The sequence below is a fragment of the Cherax quadricarinatus genome, chromosome 30, assembly GCF_038502225.1.
Source record: "Cherax quadricarinatus isolate ZL_2023a chromosome 30, ASM3850222v1, whole genome shotgun sequence".
Taxonomy (NCBI): Eukaryota; Metazoa; Arthropoda; class Malacostraca; order Decapoda; family Parastacidae; genus Cherax; species Cherax quadricarinatus.
Genome location: NC_091321.1, coordinates 25,833,824 through 25,851,257, shown reverse-complemented (window position 1 = coordinate 25,851,257; position 17,434 = coordinate 25,833,824). Strand labels below are relative to the sequence as shown.

The window sequence follows — 17,434 nt, the reverse complement described above, 5'->3', positions numbered from 1 at the left end:
GCATTTATGGTTTGAAGCCGATCAGAAGAGACATTCTCAAGTTATTACCCTAGAATGAGTTTATTTAATAAACTTGGTAAATATGAAATTTACAGAGCTCAAAGTGAGTAACAATCTTTGTTTTAATAAACCCCATCAATGGTAAAAGTTTGAAGCCGATCAGACTACCCAGACTTAACTTGTGGGTTATCATTCTTCTTGTATAATATATCGTTAATAATATTTTGAAGACGACCAGAAGAAGCATTTTTTTCAGTTAATTATCACTTTTTATTCAAAAAAATTGGAGTAGCTCCCTATGGTGTATATAAATATTCCTGTTGGATGAATCCTGTTAGAGGCAGCTGGTCCAGTTGTTAGCACGTTGACCTGTGAGTTTTACGACTCAATTGCCGTGGGTTCGAGTCCCGCCCCTTCTGTGAGTTGTTTGCAACTGTGTAATTACGATTTCGTAAATCTCAGTAATTTTGTTGCAGTGATTTAGTATGTGACAAATATGATCTTTCAGCTGTAAATCTATGTTGGTCTGGGTTGTGTAGGTCATGTCTTGGAATACTTTGTGATCTGGTATCTCGTTACCCTTTTAAAATCTTTTACAATATGCAATGTTAGTGCTGCTGGTCTATATTTTGTTTACCATCGCTATACTGCTGCTGTCTTTGTTCAGAGGAGCTATGTCTGCACTGTTTACGACCTCTGGTATTTCACCTAGTTCTGACTCCTTTCTTGCCTTTGGGGTATTTTTCATTTCTTTATAAATAATGAATCCCACAAATCTAGACGAGATGCTGCGTGTGTGAACATGTTCTCTGATTCTTTTTCAAATTCTGCTGGATCATTGATTCTTCAGGACTACGGTGTTCTTCACACCAACTCCAAGGCTGAGGGACTGATTACCTCACCTTTTGTATATAGTTCTACTGTCTTCAAATTATGTCCAAGAATTTGTATTGATAAAGCCACTGGATGGCGAAACGTCTACATTAAACATGTTGCATGTGTCTAATTTTCGACTTTAACATTCGTTAAATTTAAGAAAAATGAAGATGCTTTGTTAATGTGAGTTTTAGTTTTGTTATTGTAGTTTTATTGAAAATTCTACACAATTCTGCAAGAAAGAATATTTGAATGTGTGTTTTAAGAAAGTCTAATTTCATAGAATTTTTGTATAAAATTGGCATATTGGCACCTATAGTATACAACACGAATTCAATACAAAAATACTTGCTATTAAGATGCACCGGATGCTTAGTGTTTGAAGCCGATCAGAAGAGACACTCTCTAGTTATTATATGGAAACCAGATTATTTAATAAAACTGGTAATTTAAAATTTACACAGCTAAAAGTGAAATCAAAGGTTTCCTTTAATAAAACCCATCAGTACTAAAAGTTTGAAGCCTAACACAACAGTTCTCCTGTAATTGCTCTGAAACCAACCACTGCAAGTCTTAAGAGTGTTATCCTTCTTATGAAATACGTCAGCACTAATATTTTGAAGGTGATCAGTAACGAATGGAAACTAGTATCATTATTTATTTAATAAAATTGGCAAATTGAAACTTAAATAGCCAAATAACAATGCAAACGTTGTGTTCTGGAAAATGTGACAGGGCTGAGAATTTGAGGCCGATCAGAAGAGGCATTCTCTGGTTATCATACGAATTCCAGTGATTCCAAATTCCTGACATATTAACAAATTTGTCCACACAAAAATTTAATGAGTGCTATCCTGTGTGTAAGATGTGTCAACCATTAATAGTGAAGTTGTTCAGAAGAGCTAGACTCAGATATATTTAATGTGATTTAATGGGAATAAGCACTTTATATTGTTTTACACATAAAATTGTCAAAATGCAGCTACACACTTAAGTTTAACTCTCCGCCATTGTTAAAGTGGGAGGCAGCTTTTGTGAAGGTTTTGGTCAAGCATCAGAGGCTCCTCAAACTTAGTGAACCCGGTGCGGGTATCTTGGAATGGGTTCCCTTCAAGGAAGGTTCCTTGATGCTGGTGAGGGGCTCTTGATCTAGGGAACTGGATCTGTGCTCCAGTTCCCTGAACTAAGCCTAAATACCTTCCATCCCCCCACAGGCGCTATATAATCCTACGGGTTTAGCACTTCCCCCTTGATGATAATAATTGGAATGGGTTATACAACCTTGATGGCAGGGCAGCTGCCTGCACATTTCAGTAGTTGCACGAGTCTTGCCCTAATTACCGTACACGAGCTTTAAAAAATAAAGCCAGTTGGACGAGGCCTCATGTCATAAACAAAATAAAAGCAAAACTTTGGAGTAAAATAAAAATTCAGTCAGTCACTTGAACATACACCTTCTGGGATAACCAATACACTAATTTCCTTACCAAATTGTGCCAAGTATGAAGAAAATCTCCACATTTATTCCAAGCAAACGTATACTAAAGCTGAGTGTATTTAAGAAAATAATAACCAAAAAATGCAGTATTATTGTACAATAATAAAATGGTATGGAAGTTGTTACTTTTAGAGCTATTAAGAACCATCACAATGTAAGCCGTATTAGGCCCTTCCTACCAGCTCCCGGGGATTACGGAGTTCTTAATTACATGAGGAAAGTAGCTAGGAGATAAGGAGTCCGGAGGACACTAGTCAGAGATATAGGCAACATTTAAAACTGTGAGAAAGGCAGGGATATCATAGCCAGTCCCATACAGGAGATGTAATGACAGGTGACTTACGCCTTATTGGCAAAGAGATTCATGGAGATGTATGCAGGCGGAAAGAAGAATGGAATCAGGGACATGAAAAAAAAAAAATACTATATCCAGCTGGCTGAGACATGACCTACAGGTGGGGGGGAAGCAACGTCTGGAGACGATGGAGATGAATCCCGACTCAAGAGTGGCCCACATAAACACACATCAGAACAACATCGGATGCCCAGAAGGTTTGCCCTACTCAAGGACAAAGGCCTCTCAGATGGACCGGATGGAGCCCAACTCCGAGGAATGTAGGGAGATGGCCAGGCTACCCTGCCATTGATGACGGATCTCTCGCTCCATATTCCCGACTTGAGCTCCACCCTGGTGGAGAGGAAGACAAGTGATGGCTGGGATGGAATGAACAAGAGAGAGAGAGAGCTCTGTTCGCAGACTCATTACCCAGGATGCCTACATGAGACGGGATTCATTGGAGATTAATGCTCCAACCTGGGGTGCTAAGGAGAGATGCAAGAAAGAACTGTGTTCTACTAAGATACCTGGGACTAGGAGAAGATAGAGCCAGAGAAGATTGAGAGCCAGTAAAAGGTATACCCGGTTGAGTTGGAAAATGGGAGAGAATGAAATGAAGGGACCGGCAGATTGTGATGGTTGCAGTTTTCATGTTTGACATGGGGGGGGGACGTCCAGAAAGAAAGCTGCAGAGTAAGTGGAGAGGGAATTGAAGAGCTGTCAGTGTGAAATGAAAAAGAGAAACCATAAGTAGTGAGATGGAACTCCTCCAAGATGACAGTTGATGTTCGGCATTATTCCCAGGTTTGGGCACAGGCAAGGTCAATATGCATGCAGCTCTCCAAATTCACCCTAGGGCGACTATGGGAGTGCAGAGGCGAAGGAAACAGAGGAGTGGTAGGGAGAGTAAGGGAGCAACAGGCCTGAGAGAGGAAAGGAAGGTAGGGCAAGGAAAGACTGTGAACCCCTAGGGAAAAGAGGAAAATCGAGGTGACCGAAGGGCAGCAATGATAGATGGTGAAGCTGAAGACAGTCCCAAGACATCACACTGATCGGCACCTGAACGGCACCTGAACGTTGTACTGAGTCAGCTGAAGGATGTCCGCACCGCTCACTAGTGCGACGTCTGCATACACAAGAAGGAGTGTTCCAGGTTAGGACGGCAGGTCTGACATGAGAATATTAAACAGAAGGAGGCTGAGAACTGAGCCCTGGGGGCCTGCCTCTATATACCAAGCGAGATCCAGGGGGCGACACTTCTGACAGACATTTGAAACGTGTGGCCCTCAAGATAACTACATATCCACAGGATGGGAGCTCCGGAGAGCCTCACTGTACCCAGCTTACAGAAGATCGCAGAGTGGGAGGGAAAGTCGAAAACACCCTCTATATCCGAAAAAGGCTGCAAGGAGAAATTCACAAGCATCAGAGGTACTCTGCACAAAATCCGCAAAGCAGTGAAGAAGGTACAGTGTACTCCAGTTTTCGCAGAAGTCGCTAAAGTAATGGGCAAGAAGATTGTGTTCCTCGACTTGCCAAGATAAGCGTGCACAATCTAAATGCTCCATGAGCTTACCAGGACATAAAAGCGGGGTGATAGGCCTATACAAGCCCGACTGAGAGGCATCCTTCCCCGGCTTCAAGAGTGGAAACTTCCACACATCCGGGAAGATGCCAGTGGGCCAGTCGATGTTGAAGATGTCTAGGACAGCATTCGGGCCGGAGGGGGGAGATAAGTTACAAAAAAAAAAAATAACTGATGCCATCTTCACTTGAGACGGACTGTGGAGAAAGCCGGGAGAGAGATCTCTCTATAGTTCAAAAGGGAGGAATAGGGTGGCAAGGGAAAGGTGCTGGCTGGTACCTCTGGAAGAATGGATGATAGCAAAAATACCTTAGAAGGCAGCGAAGGGAGAAGGGCAACTGCTGAATGAAAGAAGTCAGCGAAAAGGTCTGCCTTATCGAAGACTGAAAGCGACACTTGACCTGTCTCTCAAAGAGGGATGGACTGTATTGTGCCATGGCCTCCAAGGAAGGCGAGATTGTTGAACTGGAAAACGTACAGAGGCTTTCACTGCTCGTATACACTCATTCAAGTATCTGAATTAATGGGCATGCTTGAAAGTCCCTTCAGCTGTATTCCTTAGAACGTAGGTGACAGAGGTGCATAATAATGTACACGTTGAAAATCCTGAAGGGACTAGTGGTAAATCTGAGCACCGAAATCACTCCGTATGAAAACAAGAGACTTGGCAGACGGTACAAAATATCTCCACTAAAAAGCAAAGGCGTGACAAGTACACTAAGGGAGAACTCGTTGAGTGTCAGAGTTCCTCAACTCTTCAGCGCCTTCCCTCCGTGCATACGGGGAATTACCAACAAACTTATGTTGGTCTTCAAGAGGAAACTTGACAAGTTCCTCAAAATTAGTGCCTGACAAGTGGGGGACTGTGGTTCGTACGTTAGATTGCATGCAAACAGCAGTGACAGCCTGGTTGATCAGGTCTTTGATCATCTCCCTGAAGGCCTGGGCTGGGACCGGGCTCCGGAAGGCATTAACCTCCCCGGAAACGTCTTTCGGATATCCTTTAGGCCAAACATGGAGTGAAAGAATTCCAGGCTTAGCTGGCAGATTAGAGAAATGAGAAGAAAAAAATAAAGCCAGGAAGAGCGTCGTGCCTGCGAGGTTATGGTAGGTTGTTGTCAGCATCAATGGTCGTAGACTATTCAGCCCACTATCAGCAGTTATCAGAAATCAGAGGAAACTGCCAAGTGCCAAGTGAACCAGGCTGTGATGGATATGTGGGCCACCTACCACTAACAATAGCGTGGTTGAACAGGCAGTCAGCATAAAAATCTGGCCTCAGGTCAGGCTGCAATAGTAGAAAAACTCACAAAACCGGTCATAAGTATATGGCAGGTATGGTATTGAAAAAAATGGAGGAAATAGAAAAGGCAGTGATGTGCAGGTTTGAGGAAGTGGTCAGTGAACACACAGGCAAGTAAAAATAATAAGTGCACACTATAAGAAACGTAAGTGAAGGTCATTAAGATGTGCCACTGATACAAGTGGCTGTAAGTTCTCCAAGGAGTCTTAGCAGCTTCAGAGAATGGGTTGAAGGGGGACATTATTTTATTGTAAGATGTTCTGACCATTTGAAGTTATTAAAGAAGAAGAGGGGAGAGAGAGAGACTAGAGGAAGGTATTCTTTATAATTATTTCATAATTGTTTCTATTGTGAGGTCAACTAGGATATGAATTACAGTACAAGTGTGACTAAACACTTGTTACCACAGCACAGAGTGGGCTGCTTCTAACGATTTTCCACTCAGAAGATGGTGGCTATTTATTTAACTCGGTCCTGGATTCAGCAGTTTGCTGCTCATGTGCTGCTCCATAATGGGGTGGGTCCTTTCCTAGGAGCAGTATGTGACATTTATGTTGATGATTTTTAGATTGCGGCTTGGTATGGGTCTGTCATATAAAGCTCACAGTGGCAGCTGTGTGAGTGCTAGGCATCTTAAGGTGCTCTCACACAATACCTGTATACAGGGGGATGCAGATCGGCAGATCATGTTCCTCCTGTGTGGCCTTGTGCTGTTCCAGGTTGGAATATGGCCGCTAGATCTTCTCCCCGGCCAGCTCTTCCCTGCTGCATTTACTGAATCTTGTTCATCACCTTTGTGCATTCCTCATTTTTCTTGTTGACAACCTCTGTTGAGTCTGGTGAACTTTTCTCTGGAGCTCCTGTGTGAGGAGTTAGGCCTGTTTTAGGTTTGTCGTACACCTGGCAACCCAGTTTCTGATGCAGAGAGAGAGAGAAAGAGAGAGAGAGAGAGAGAGAGAGAGAGAGAGAGAGAGAGAGAGAGAGAGAGAGAGAGAGAGACAGAGACAGAGATACCTTTGCTCATAATGCAAAGCTCCATGTGTCATTTAGTGTTCGGATGCAAGCTGCTTTCCTTGATTTGTGGCATCAGTGTGTCTGTGGTCAAAGGTTGCCATCTCCTTTCCCTCCGACTGTGTCTGAGGTGTCTCTTTATAGGCAGTCCCCTCAAGGAAGGTTCCTTGACGCTGCTGAGGGGCTCTTGATCTAGGGAATTGGATCCGTGCTCCAATTCCCTGAATTAAGCCTGAATACCTTCCACATCACCCCCCCCCCCCACAGGCGCTGTATAATTCTACGGGTTTAGCGCTTCCCCGTGATAATAATAATAATAATAATAATAATAATTTAAAGGGACCCCTGGGTGTTGAGCAGTGGTGATGGCCTTGGCTAAGTTCTTGGAACATGACTTTATTCATGCTTCAATGATGAAGGTTTTTACTGACAATTCCAAGAGCGAGGATGGTGTTGGCTTTGTTACGATCACCGGTGAAGACTCGTAATACATTGTATCGAATCTTTTGTGTTCACTTTGGAGCTCCTTGCAGTCCTCACTGCTCTCGTCTTATTAGTTTGCCTGGATCTGAGCCACTGATTATTCAGATTTCTAACGTGCTTGTGGACAAGCATATCTGGCCTGTGGTCCAAAAGATCAAAGAGAGATTAGTCCATCTCCACAACTTGGCACAGATGGTGTCATGGGCTACGTACATAGGCTGACTTAGGAGATGGCAGGCCTAGTGAGCACTACATTTGTTTTTACAAAATTAGATACATCAGGAGTTTGCTGCTACCCTTTTCTATATGGTATTTACATAATAGAAACTATATAATAGTGTGTAAACTACTGTATCTCTCAATCCCGGTAGTTATAATAGTGTGTAAACTACTGTATCTCTCACTCCCGGTAGTTATAATAGTGTGTAAACTACTATATCTCTCACTCCCGGTAGTTGTTATAGTAGTGTGTAAACTACTATATCTCTCACTCCTGGTAGTTGTTATAGTAGTGTGTAAACTACTGTATCTCTCACTCCTGGTAGTTGTTATAGTAGTGTGTAAACTACTATATCTCTCACTCCTGGTAGTTGTTATAGTAGTGTGTAAACTACTATATCTCTCACTCCTGGTAGTTGTTATAGTAACGTGTAAACTACTATATCTCTCACTCCTGGTTGTTGTTATAGTAACGTGTAAACTACTGTATCTCTCACTCCTGGTAGTTGTTATAGTAGTGTGTAAACTACTATATCTCTCACTCCTGGTAGTTGTTATAGTAACGTGTAAACTACTGTATCTCTCACTCCTGGTAGTTGTTATAGTAGTGTGTAAACTATATCTCTCACTCCTGGTAGTTGTTATAGTAGTGTGTAAACTGCTATATCTCTCACTCCTGGTAGTTGTTATAGTAACGTGTAAACTACTATATCTCTCACTCCTGGTAGTTGTTATAGTAGTGTGTAAACTGCTATATCTCTCACTCCTGGTAGTTGTTATAGTAACGTGTAAACTACTATATCTCTCACTCCTGGTAGTTGTTATAGTAGTGTGTAAACTGCTATATCTCTCACTCCTGGTAGTTGTTATAGTAACGTGTAAACTACTATATCTCTCACTCCTGGTAGTTGTTATAGTAGTGTGTAAACTACTATATCTCTCACTCCTGGTAGTTGTTATAGTAGTGTGTAAACTACTATATCTCTCACTCCTGGTAGTTGTTATAGTAACGTGTAAACTACTATATCTCTCACTCCTGGTAGTTGTTATAGTAACGTGTAAACTACTGTATCTCTCACTCCTGGTAGTTGTTATAGTAGTGTGTAAACTACTATATCTCTCACTCCTGGTAGTTGTTATAGTAGTGTGTAAACTACTATATCTCTCACTCCTGGTAGTTGTTATAGTAACGTGTAAACTACTATATCTCTCACTCCTGGTAGTTGTTATAGTAACGTGTAAACTACTGTATCTCTCACTCCTGGTAGTTGTTATAGTAGTGTGTAAACTACTATATCTCTCACTCCTGGTAGTTGTTATAGTAACGTGTAAACTACTGTATCTCTCACTCCTGGTAGTTGTTATAGTAGTGTGTAAACTACTATATCTCTCACTCCTGGTAGTTGTTATAGTAGTGTGTAAACTACTATATCTCTCACTCCTGGTAGTTGTTATAGTAACGTGTAAACTACTATATCTCTCACTCCTGGTAGTTGTTATAGTAACGTGTAAACTACTGTATCTCTCACTCCTGGTAGTTGTTATAGTAGTGTGTAAACTACTATATCTCTCACTCCTGGTAGTTGTTATAGTAGTGTGTAAACTGCTATATCTCTCACTCCTGGTAGTTGTTATAGTAACGTGTAAACTACTATATCTCTCACTCCTGGTAGTTGTTATAGTAGTGTGTAAACTGCTATATCTCTCACTCCTGGTAGTTGTTATAGTAACGTGTAAACTACTATATCTCTCACTCCTGGTAGTTGTTATAGTAACGTGTAAACTACTATATCTCTCACTCCTGGTAGTTGTTATAGTAGTGTGTAAACTACTATATCTCTCCTGGTAGTTGTTATAGTAGTGTGTAAACTACTATATCTCTCACTCCTGGTAGTTGTTATAGTAACGTGTAAACTACTATATCTCTCACTCCTGGTAGTTGTTATAGTAACGTGTAAACTACTGTATCTCTCACTCCTGGTAGTTGTTATAGTAGTGTGTAAACTACTATATCTCTCACTCCCGGTAGTTGTTATAGTGTGTAAACTACTATATCTCTCACTCCTGGTAGTTGTTATAGTAGTGTGTAAACTACTGTATCTCTCACTCCCGGTAGTTGTTATAGTAGTGTGTAAACTATATCTCTCACTCCCGGTAGTTGTTATAGTAGTGTGTAAACTACTATATCTCTCACTCCTGGTAGTTGTTATAGTAGTGTGTAAACTACTGTATCTCTCACTCCCGGTAGTTGTTATAGTAGTGTGTAAACTACTATATCTCTCACTCCCGGTAGTTGTTATAGTAGTGTGTAAACTACTGTATCTCTCACTCCTGGTAGTTGTTATAGTAGTGTGTAAACTACTATATCTCTCACTCCTGGTAGTTGTTATAGTAGTGTGTAAACTACTATATCTCTCACTCCTGGTAGTTGTTATAGTAGTGTGTAAACTACTGTATCTCTCACTCCTGGTAGTTGTTATAGTAGCGTGTAAACTACTATATCTCTCACTCCCGGTAGTTGTTATAGTAATGTGTAAACTACTATATCTCTCACTCCTGGTAGTTGTTATAGTAGTGTGTAAACTACTATATCTCTCACTCCCGGTAGTTGTTATAGTAGTGTGTAAACTACTGTATCTCTCACTCCTGGTAGTTGTTACAGTAGTGTGTAAACTACTATATCTCTCACTCCCGGTAGTTGTTATAGTAGTGTGTAAACTACTGTATCTCTCACTCCTGGTAGTTGTTATAGTAGTGTGTAAACTACTGTATCTCTCACTCCTGGTAGTTGTTATAGTAGTGTGTAAACTACTATATCTCTCACTCCTGGTAGTTGTTATAGTAGTGTGTAAACTACTGTATCTCTCACTCCTGGTAGTTGTTATAGTAGCGTGTAAACTACTGTGCCTGTTACTCCAGGTAGTTACGGTAACTGTTCACTTCTGTATCCTCCGCTGCACTATATGATTATTGTTGTACATGAATGGTACATAATACTGACAAGATGATGAATTAGACACATGCAACATTTGGGCATCTTTATAGACGTTTCGCCCTCCAGTGACATTATCAGTACAGTTCGATCTGAAGCTTGTGATTCTTCAAGACTACAGCGCTCATCACCAACTCCAAGGCTGACTGACTAATTACTTCGTCTTTTGCATGTAATTCTAGTCTTCACATAATGTTCTTGAATTCTATTGATAAAGCTACTGGATGGAAAAACATCTACAAATAAAGATACCCAGATGTTATACAAATCTAATTCTTCGTGATTACTGTAGTGTTCGGTAAGGTCCTGATTCTTGAGTGCTTACCCTAAAAAGATTATGAGAGATATATTTATCATTATTATAATTGTTTTATTTTGCTTTTATAAAAGGATTTAATATTTCTTTTACAATGCATGTATTTTGTGTATATATTTTACTATTTGTGTGAGCCATGTGGCTGTATGAATTGTAATGGGTTGCACGTGTATGACAGGTGAATGGTGAAGATGAGGTACGTGACAGTAACCTGCAGTACAGTGTGGTTCGTCAGCAGCAGCTGTCTGAGGAGGAGCTAATCTCCAGCACTGAACAAAAGTTTGGTTTTATCACCTCCTACACCAGAGTGGCTCTTGCCAACACTATCCTCCTCCATCTCCCTCAAGGTGGGTTTATATTTGTCTTGCTTAATTTTTTTTTTTAATTTACAGGCTAAATTATCCATTCCAGGTATTGAACCCATGTCATTTTGGCTGTGAGTGGAACTCTGTGTAGCACTCAGTCTCTCACACCACCACACCTTTTTATTTAGACTGTTGACAGGAAGATGAGAGAGGGATAGAGAGAGAGGGATAGAGAGAGAGGGATAGAGAGAGAGAGAGAGAGAGAGAGAGAGAGAGAGAGGGAGAGAGAGAGAGAGAGAGAGAGAGAGAGGGAGAGAGAGAGAGAGAGAGAGAGAGAGAGAGAGAGAGAGAGAGAGAGAGAGAGAGAGAGAGAGATAAAGTCAGTTGATCAAATGAAAATGTTGGCCCACAGATGGCTCCAAGTTCATCCTGTTCCCTACTTGTATGTCTCATAACAATAAAAATGCTTTCAAATGAGCTGATGTAGGTAACAGCTCTTAGCTTGCCAATAAAGTTAGGAATCCTTAACCTGTAAATAGCTTGTCAATAAAGCTAGGGATCCTTAACCTAACCTTGTCAAACCCTGTGTAAAAAAAAGAGAGAGAGAGAGAGAGAGAGAGAGAGAGAGAGAGAGAGAGAGATAGAGATAGAGATATATGGATGGATTACTTGTCACTATGTATCAGGCTATGTGATGTTCCTGGTGCTATGCCAATAACTAAGTTTTGTCTTGCACATCTGAGAAGAATGAATTAATGGGTTGATGGTTTGCACTTTGAAAATTACCAAATTATATGACAAAGAAAGATACTGTTTATATATACTGGTTTATATAAACCAAATACTGTGTATTTGGTTCATATAAACAAAATCTGACTATTAAGCTACAATACGATGATGGTTACAGAAATTATTCAATAATGAAAGAGATTGGCAGATTACAGTTATTAAGACTAACCTTCTCACTCTCGCTACTCTCAAAATTAAAAGTGCTGTTGGTGTTGTGATTTAAAAAATAGCAATAATAATTTTATCTAAAATTGTAGAGAATCTTCTGGAGATAATGACACACACACAAGAAAGTGAAATTTGATGATAAACTTGCTGAAATATGCAGGTTTGAAGTTGGCAGTCGGGGCACAATTTACATATCAGCGATTTTTTAGGCCCATTACATGGCTCAAACAGAACTAATTCTTACCCATTTCACTAGTATTATTACACTTGCTGTCCCTGTTCACCTACAGTAAGAAGGTACCAGGTGTTAGTTGTGGGTTGCCTCCTGGGGAATGGCCTTGAATGTCTCTCAAATGACCCATGTCTCATTGATGATATACATAACCACCAAACACTACAACTTAGCCTAAATTTAATAGGGTAGAGAGACATCTTTGGTTCTCAGGGATAAAATGTGGCCCAAGGCTGGGTTTTGGGAGTAGAAAAACTCTTGAAACTCATCAAATGTAAGGTAGTATGCCTTCTGTTCTATCGATTTATTCTCACAGAAGTGATCAAGTTGATCAAGGTTCCAGGACCAAAACCCCTCAAGGAAGGTTCCTTGATGTTGGTGAGGGGCTCTTGATTTAGGGAATTGGATCTGTGCTCCAGTTCCCCGAATTAAGCCTGAATGCCTTCCACATCCCCCCCCCCAGGCGCTGTATAATCCTCCGGGTTTAGCGCTTCCCCCTTGATTATAATAATAATAATAATAATCCAGGACCAAAAGGTTTTCTAATAAATAATCTTAGTTCTTGCTTGTGTGTCTTTTTAAACCTTACTAGTAATGTATGGAACTGTAAAATAACTATTGGGCTCCTGTTAACTTAGGAGTCATGGTAAGCAGAAATCTGAAATCAAGACAACAGTACTTAAGTGTGTGCAGTAAGGCTAACGGATTTCTTGGATTTATATTAAGAAATACAGTGGAACCTTGATTTTCATTTTTAATTCGCTCCAGAGAGTTTGACGAAAACCAAATTTGACGAAAACTAAAGCAATATTTCCCATAAGAAATAATGTAAATCCAATTAATCTGTTCCAGACACCCAAAAATATGAACAAAAAATACATTTTATAGAGAATAACTGTAGTTTTACATACAGAAAACAATGAGAAATAAATATAAAGCACTAATTTTAATGGATAAATGAACATTTAAATGAGTTTTACCTTTATTAAAGACTCTCGTTTGTCTGAACTTGCAGCCTCGCCATACCTTAACCCTTTGGCTGTTTTGGTCGTATATATATGTCTTACGAGCCACCGTTTTTGACGTATATATACGTACTCATAAATTCTAGCGGCTTCAGATCAAGCAGGAGAAAGCTGGTAGGCCCACATGTGAGAGAATGGGCCTGTGTGGTCATTGTGCACCATATAAAAAAAATCCTGCAGCATGCAGTGCATAATGAGAAAAAAAACTCCGACCGTTTTTTTTAATTAAAATGCCGACTTTATGGTCTATTTTTCTATAGTATTTATGGTTGTATTCTTGCTTTCTTGGTCTCATTTGATAGAATGGAAAACATATTATAGAAATAGAGGTGATTTTGATTGGTTTTACTATTAAAAAAACCTTGAAATGGAGCTCAAAGTAGGGGAAATGTCTGATTTTTGCCGATGTTCAAAAATAAACAAATGATGTCACTTTCCAATAAATGTCCAAGTAGCCATTCTAATATGCAGTCATGAATGAGTTGACATTATTTATACAATTATTACAATATTGCAGCAGTCTGCATAACAGTAAATCTTCTATTTTTTTGTCTGAATAAAAATTCAAAATAGAAAGCAAGAGTAATATCAGAGGGGCCTGGAGACGTGACTGATGAACAAAGAAAATGTTATTTTAGAGCCAGGAATGTCTGCATTGTTCATTCTGGACCCTATTTTGAAATTGTCATATTTTTTAATTTTCGTGAAATTGGCCAAATTGCAAATTTCTGACCATGTTATTGGGTAGTTGAAATCAGTAAATGGGCAGTTTCTTGTACTCAATTGATAGAATAAATGGAGTTCTAAAGAAATAGCTATGAGTTTGGTTGACTGAAATAATGAAATTAGCCAAAAATGGGGCTCAAAGTGGGCGATATCGCCAATTCGTAAATATCGCCGATGTCGCTAACTTCACGAGAGCATAATTCCATCAGTTTTCCATCAAATTTCGTTCTTTTGGTGTCATTACAACTGGGAAAAGATTCTCTATCATTTCATAAAATAATTTTTTTTTCTTTTTTTTTTTTAAATTTTGCGACACCAGGAGACACCTCAGGATTTGGGGTTGCAACAGTCAAGGGGTTAACACACTGTGTATGCCAGATCGCTTCTTGTCGAACCAGCCTCTGCTGGCCTTAAATTCACTAACAGCAGCACTCATTCCAGGCATATTCTTTATGAGATCCGCATACAGCTGCCTTGTCTTTTCGCAAATTATCGCCTCCACAACACCATCTCCTGCTAACTGTTTTTCATTGATCCACACCAACAACTACAACTCAACATCTTCGATTGTTTGCGATCTGTTTCGGTAGCACACTTACCCTTTTCGCAACATCAGGTTCCTTGATTTCTTTTTTCTTCGCCAGGATGGAACTGATCGTTGATGAGGACTTCCCGTACATCCTGGCCAGATCAACCACATGTACGCCACTTTTGTACTTTTCTACAAGTTCTTTCTTGAATTCTGTCGTGTTTCTGACCTTCATCAAAGGGCTGGCACTCGGAACTTTCTTTGGCCCCATGGTGGCTTATTTAGCAGTTGCACTCAATAAACAATCAATTATTATGAAAAGTTTCGTATGAACACACAGGGTAATGTTCACTCGACAAGAAACAAAGCCAGACTGACTCAGAATGTGCGCATGGGATGCTTTGTGTGGGCGCAGATGTGCGGACACGTTCAGTACATCAGATGATAACCAAGGTGACAAACGAAAACTGGAACAACATTTTGATGAAAAAAGCCGTCGAAAACCAAATTCGACGAAAACCAGGGCAAATGAAAACCAAGGTTCCCCTGTATGTATAAGTAACAAGACTCCAGTAGTTTATTTTACAGCTCTGTGCATCACTATTAAGGCCTCACTTAGGTTATGCTATTCAGTTTTGGTCTCCATACTACTGAATGGATATAAATACATTGGACAACATAAAGGGAAGGGTGACAATTAATTCTTTGTATAAGGACTCTCTCATACAAGGATAGAATGAGAGCCTTGACTCTTCAGTCTCATGAGAGACATAGAATGAGGGGGGATATCATTTGAAGTATTAAGTGGAAGTAGGTAGAAGGTTGGTAGACAGCAACCACCCAGGGAGGTACTACCATCCTTCCAGGTGAGTGTGAAACAGAAACTTGTAATTGTTTTACATGATGGTAAGATTGCTGGTGTCTTTTCTGTCTCATAAACATGCTGGATAACAAGTATATCTTGCTGCTATTACTTACACTTAGGAGGTCACACTACACAGGCATGCACATGTATATATATATACATACACACATCTAGATTTTTTCTTCTTTTTCTTAATAGTTCTTGTTCTTATTTATTTCCTCTAGTCTTCATGGGGAAGTGGAAAAGAATCTTTCCTCCGTTAGCCATGCGTGTCATATGAGGCGACTAAAATGCTGGGAGCAATGGACTAGTGACCCCTTCTCCTGTACAAAATACTAAAAAAAGAGAAGAAAAACTTTATAAAACTGAAATGCTTGAATGTGTGTGTGGATGTAGTGCAGATGATAAGAAAGAGATAATTGCTAATATTATGAATGAAAAGAAGTTGGATGCCCTGGCTCTAAGCGAAACAAAACTGAAGGGGGTAGGTGAGTTTCAGAGGGGAGAAATAAATGGGATTAATTTAGGAGTATCTGAGAGTTAGAGCTGAGAAAGGGGGTAGCAATAATGTTGAAGGATCAGTTATGGAAGGAGAAGAGGGAATATAAATGTATAAATTCAAGGATTATGTGGATTAAAATAAGGGTTGGTTGCAAAAAGTGGGTCATAATAAGTGTGTATGCACCTGGTGAAGAGAAGAGTAGAGGAGAGAGAGATTTTGGGAGATGTTAAGCGAGTGTGTAGGAACTTTTGAACCAAGTGAGAGAGTAATTGTGGTAGGGGACCTGAATGCTAAAGTAGGAGAAACATTTAGAGAGGGTGTGGTAGGTAAGTTTGGGGTGCCAGGTGTAAATGATAATGAGGGCCCATTGATTGAACTTTGTATAGAAAAGGGTTTGGTTATAGGTAATACATACTTTAAGAAGAGGATAAATAAATATACAAGATATGATGTAGCATGTAATGACAGTAGTTTGTTGGACTATGTATTGGTAGATAAAAGACTGTTGAGTAGACTTCAGGATGTACATGTTTATAGAGGGGCCACAGATATATCAGATCACTTTCTAGTTGTAGCTACAGTGAGAGTAAAAGGTAGATGGGATACATGGAAAATAGAAGCAGCAAGTAAGCGAGAGATGAAGGTTTGTAAACTAAAGGAGGAGGCAGTTAGGGTAAGATATAAACAACTATTGGAGGATAGATGGGCTAGTGAGAGTATAGGCAATGGGGTCGAAGATGTATGGGGTAGGTTTAATTAAGAATGTGGTGTTAGAGTGTTCAGCAGAAGTTTGTGGTTACAGGAAAGTGAGTGCCGGAGGGAAGAAGAGCGATTGGTGGAATGATGTAAAGAGAGTAGTCAGGGAGAAAACGTTAGCATATGAGAGGTTTTTACGAAGTAGTGGTGATGCAAGAAGGGAGGAGTATATGGAGAGAAAAAGAGAGGTTAAGGGAGTGGTGAAGCAGTATAAAAAGAGAGCAAATGAGAGAGTGGATGATATGTTATCAACAAATTTTGTTGAAAATAAGAAAAGTTTTGGAGTGAGATTAACAAGTTGAGGAAGCCTAGGGAGCAAGTGGATTTGATAATTAAAAATAGCAGAGGAGAGTTATTAAATGGAGATTTAGAGATATCGGGAAGATTGAGGGAATATTTTGAGGAATTGTTAAATGTTGATGAAGATAGGGAAGCTGTGATTTTGTGTATAGGGCAAGGAGGAATTGCATCTTGTACGAATGAGGAAGAGCCAGTTGTGAGTGTGGGGGAAGTTTGTGAGGCAGTAAGTAGAATGAAAGGGGGTAAAGCACCTGGGATTGATGGAATAAGGATAGAAATGTTAAAAGCAGGTGGGAATATAATTTTGGAGTGGTTGGCACTTTTATTTAATAAATGTGTGGAAGAGGGTAAGGTACCTAGGGATTGGCAGAGAGCATACATAGTTCCTTTGTATAAAGGCAAATGGGACAAAGGAGAGTGCAAAAATTATAGGGGAATAAGTCTGTTGAGTATACCTGGTAATGTGTATGGTAGAGTTATTATTGAAAGAATTAAGAGTAAGATGGAGAGTAGGGTGAATAAGGGGGCTTTAGGAAGGTAGGGGGTGTGTAGACCAAGTGTTTACAGTGAAACATATAAGTAAACAGTATTTAGATAAGGGTAAAGAGGTTTTTGTG

The 17,434-nt window shown here is 39.9% G+C and overlaps 1 protein-coding gene across 1 annotated transcript in view; it reads left to right on the top strand.

Moving 5' to 3' along the window:
• LOC128692724 (transforming growth factor beta receptor type 3) overlaps positions 1-17,434 on the top strand; it is a 500,896-nt gene that overhangs the window by 391,590 nt on the left and 91,872 nt on the right. Inside the window, exon 4 of the mRNA XM_070090033.1 lies at positions 10,799-10,967. Within this exon, the coding sequence (XP_069946134.1) occupies positions 10,799-10,967 (169 nt within the window). The remainder of the gene's footprint in view (positions 1-10,798; positions 10,968-17,434) is intronic.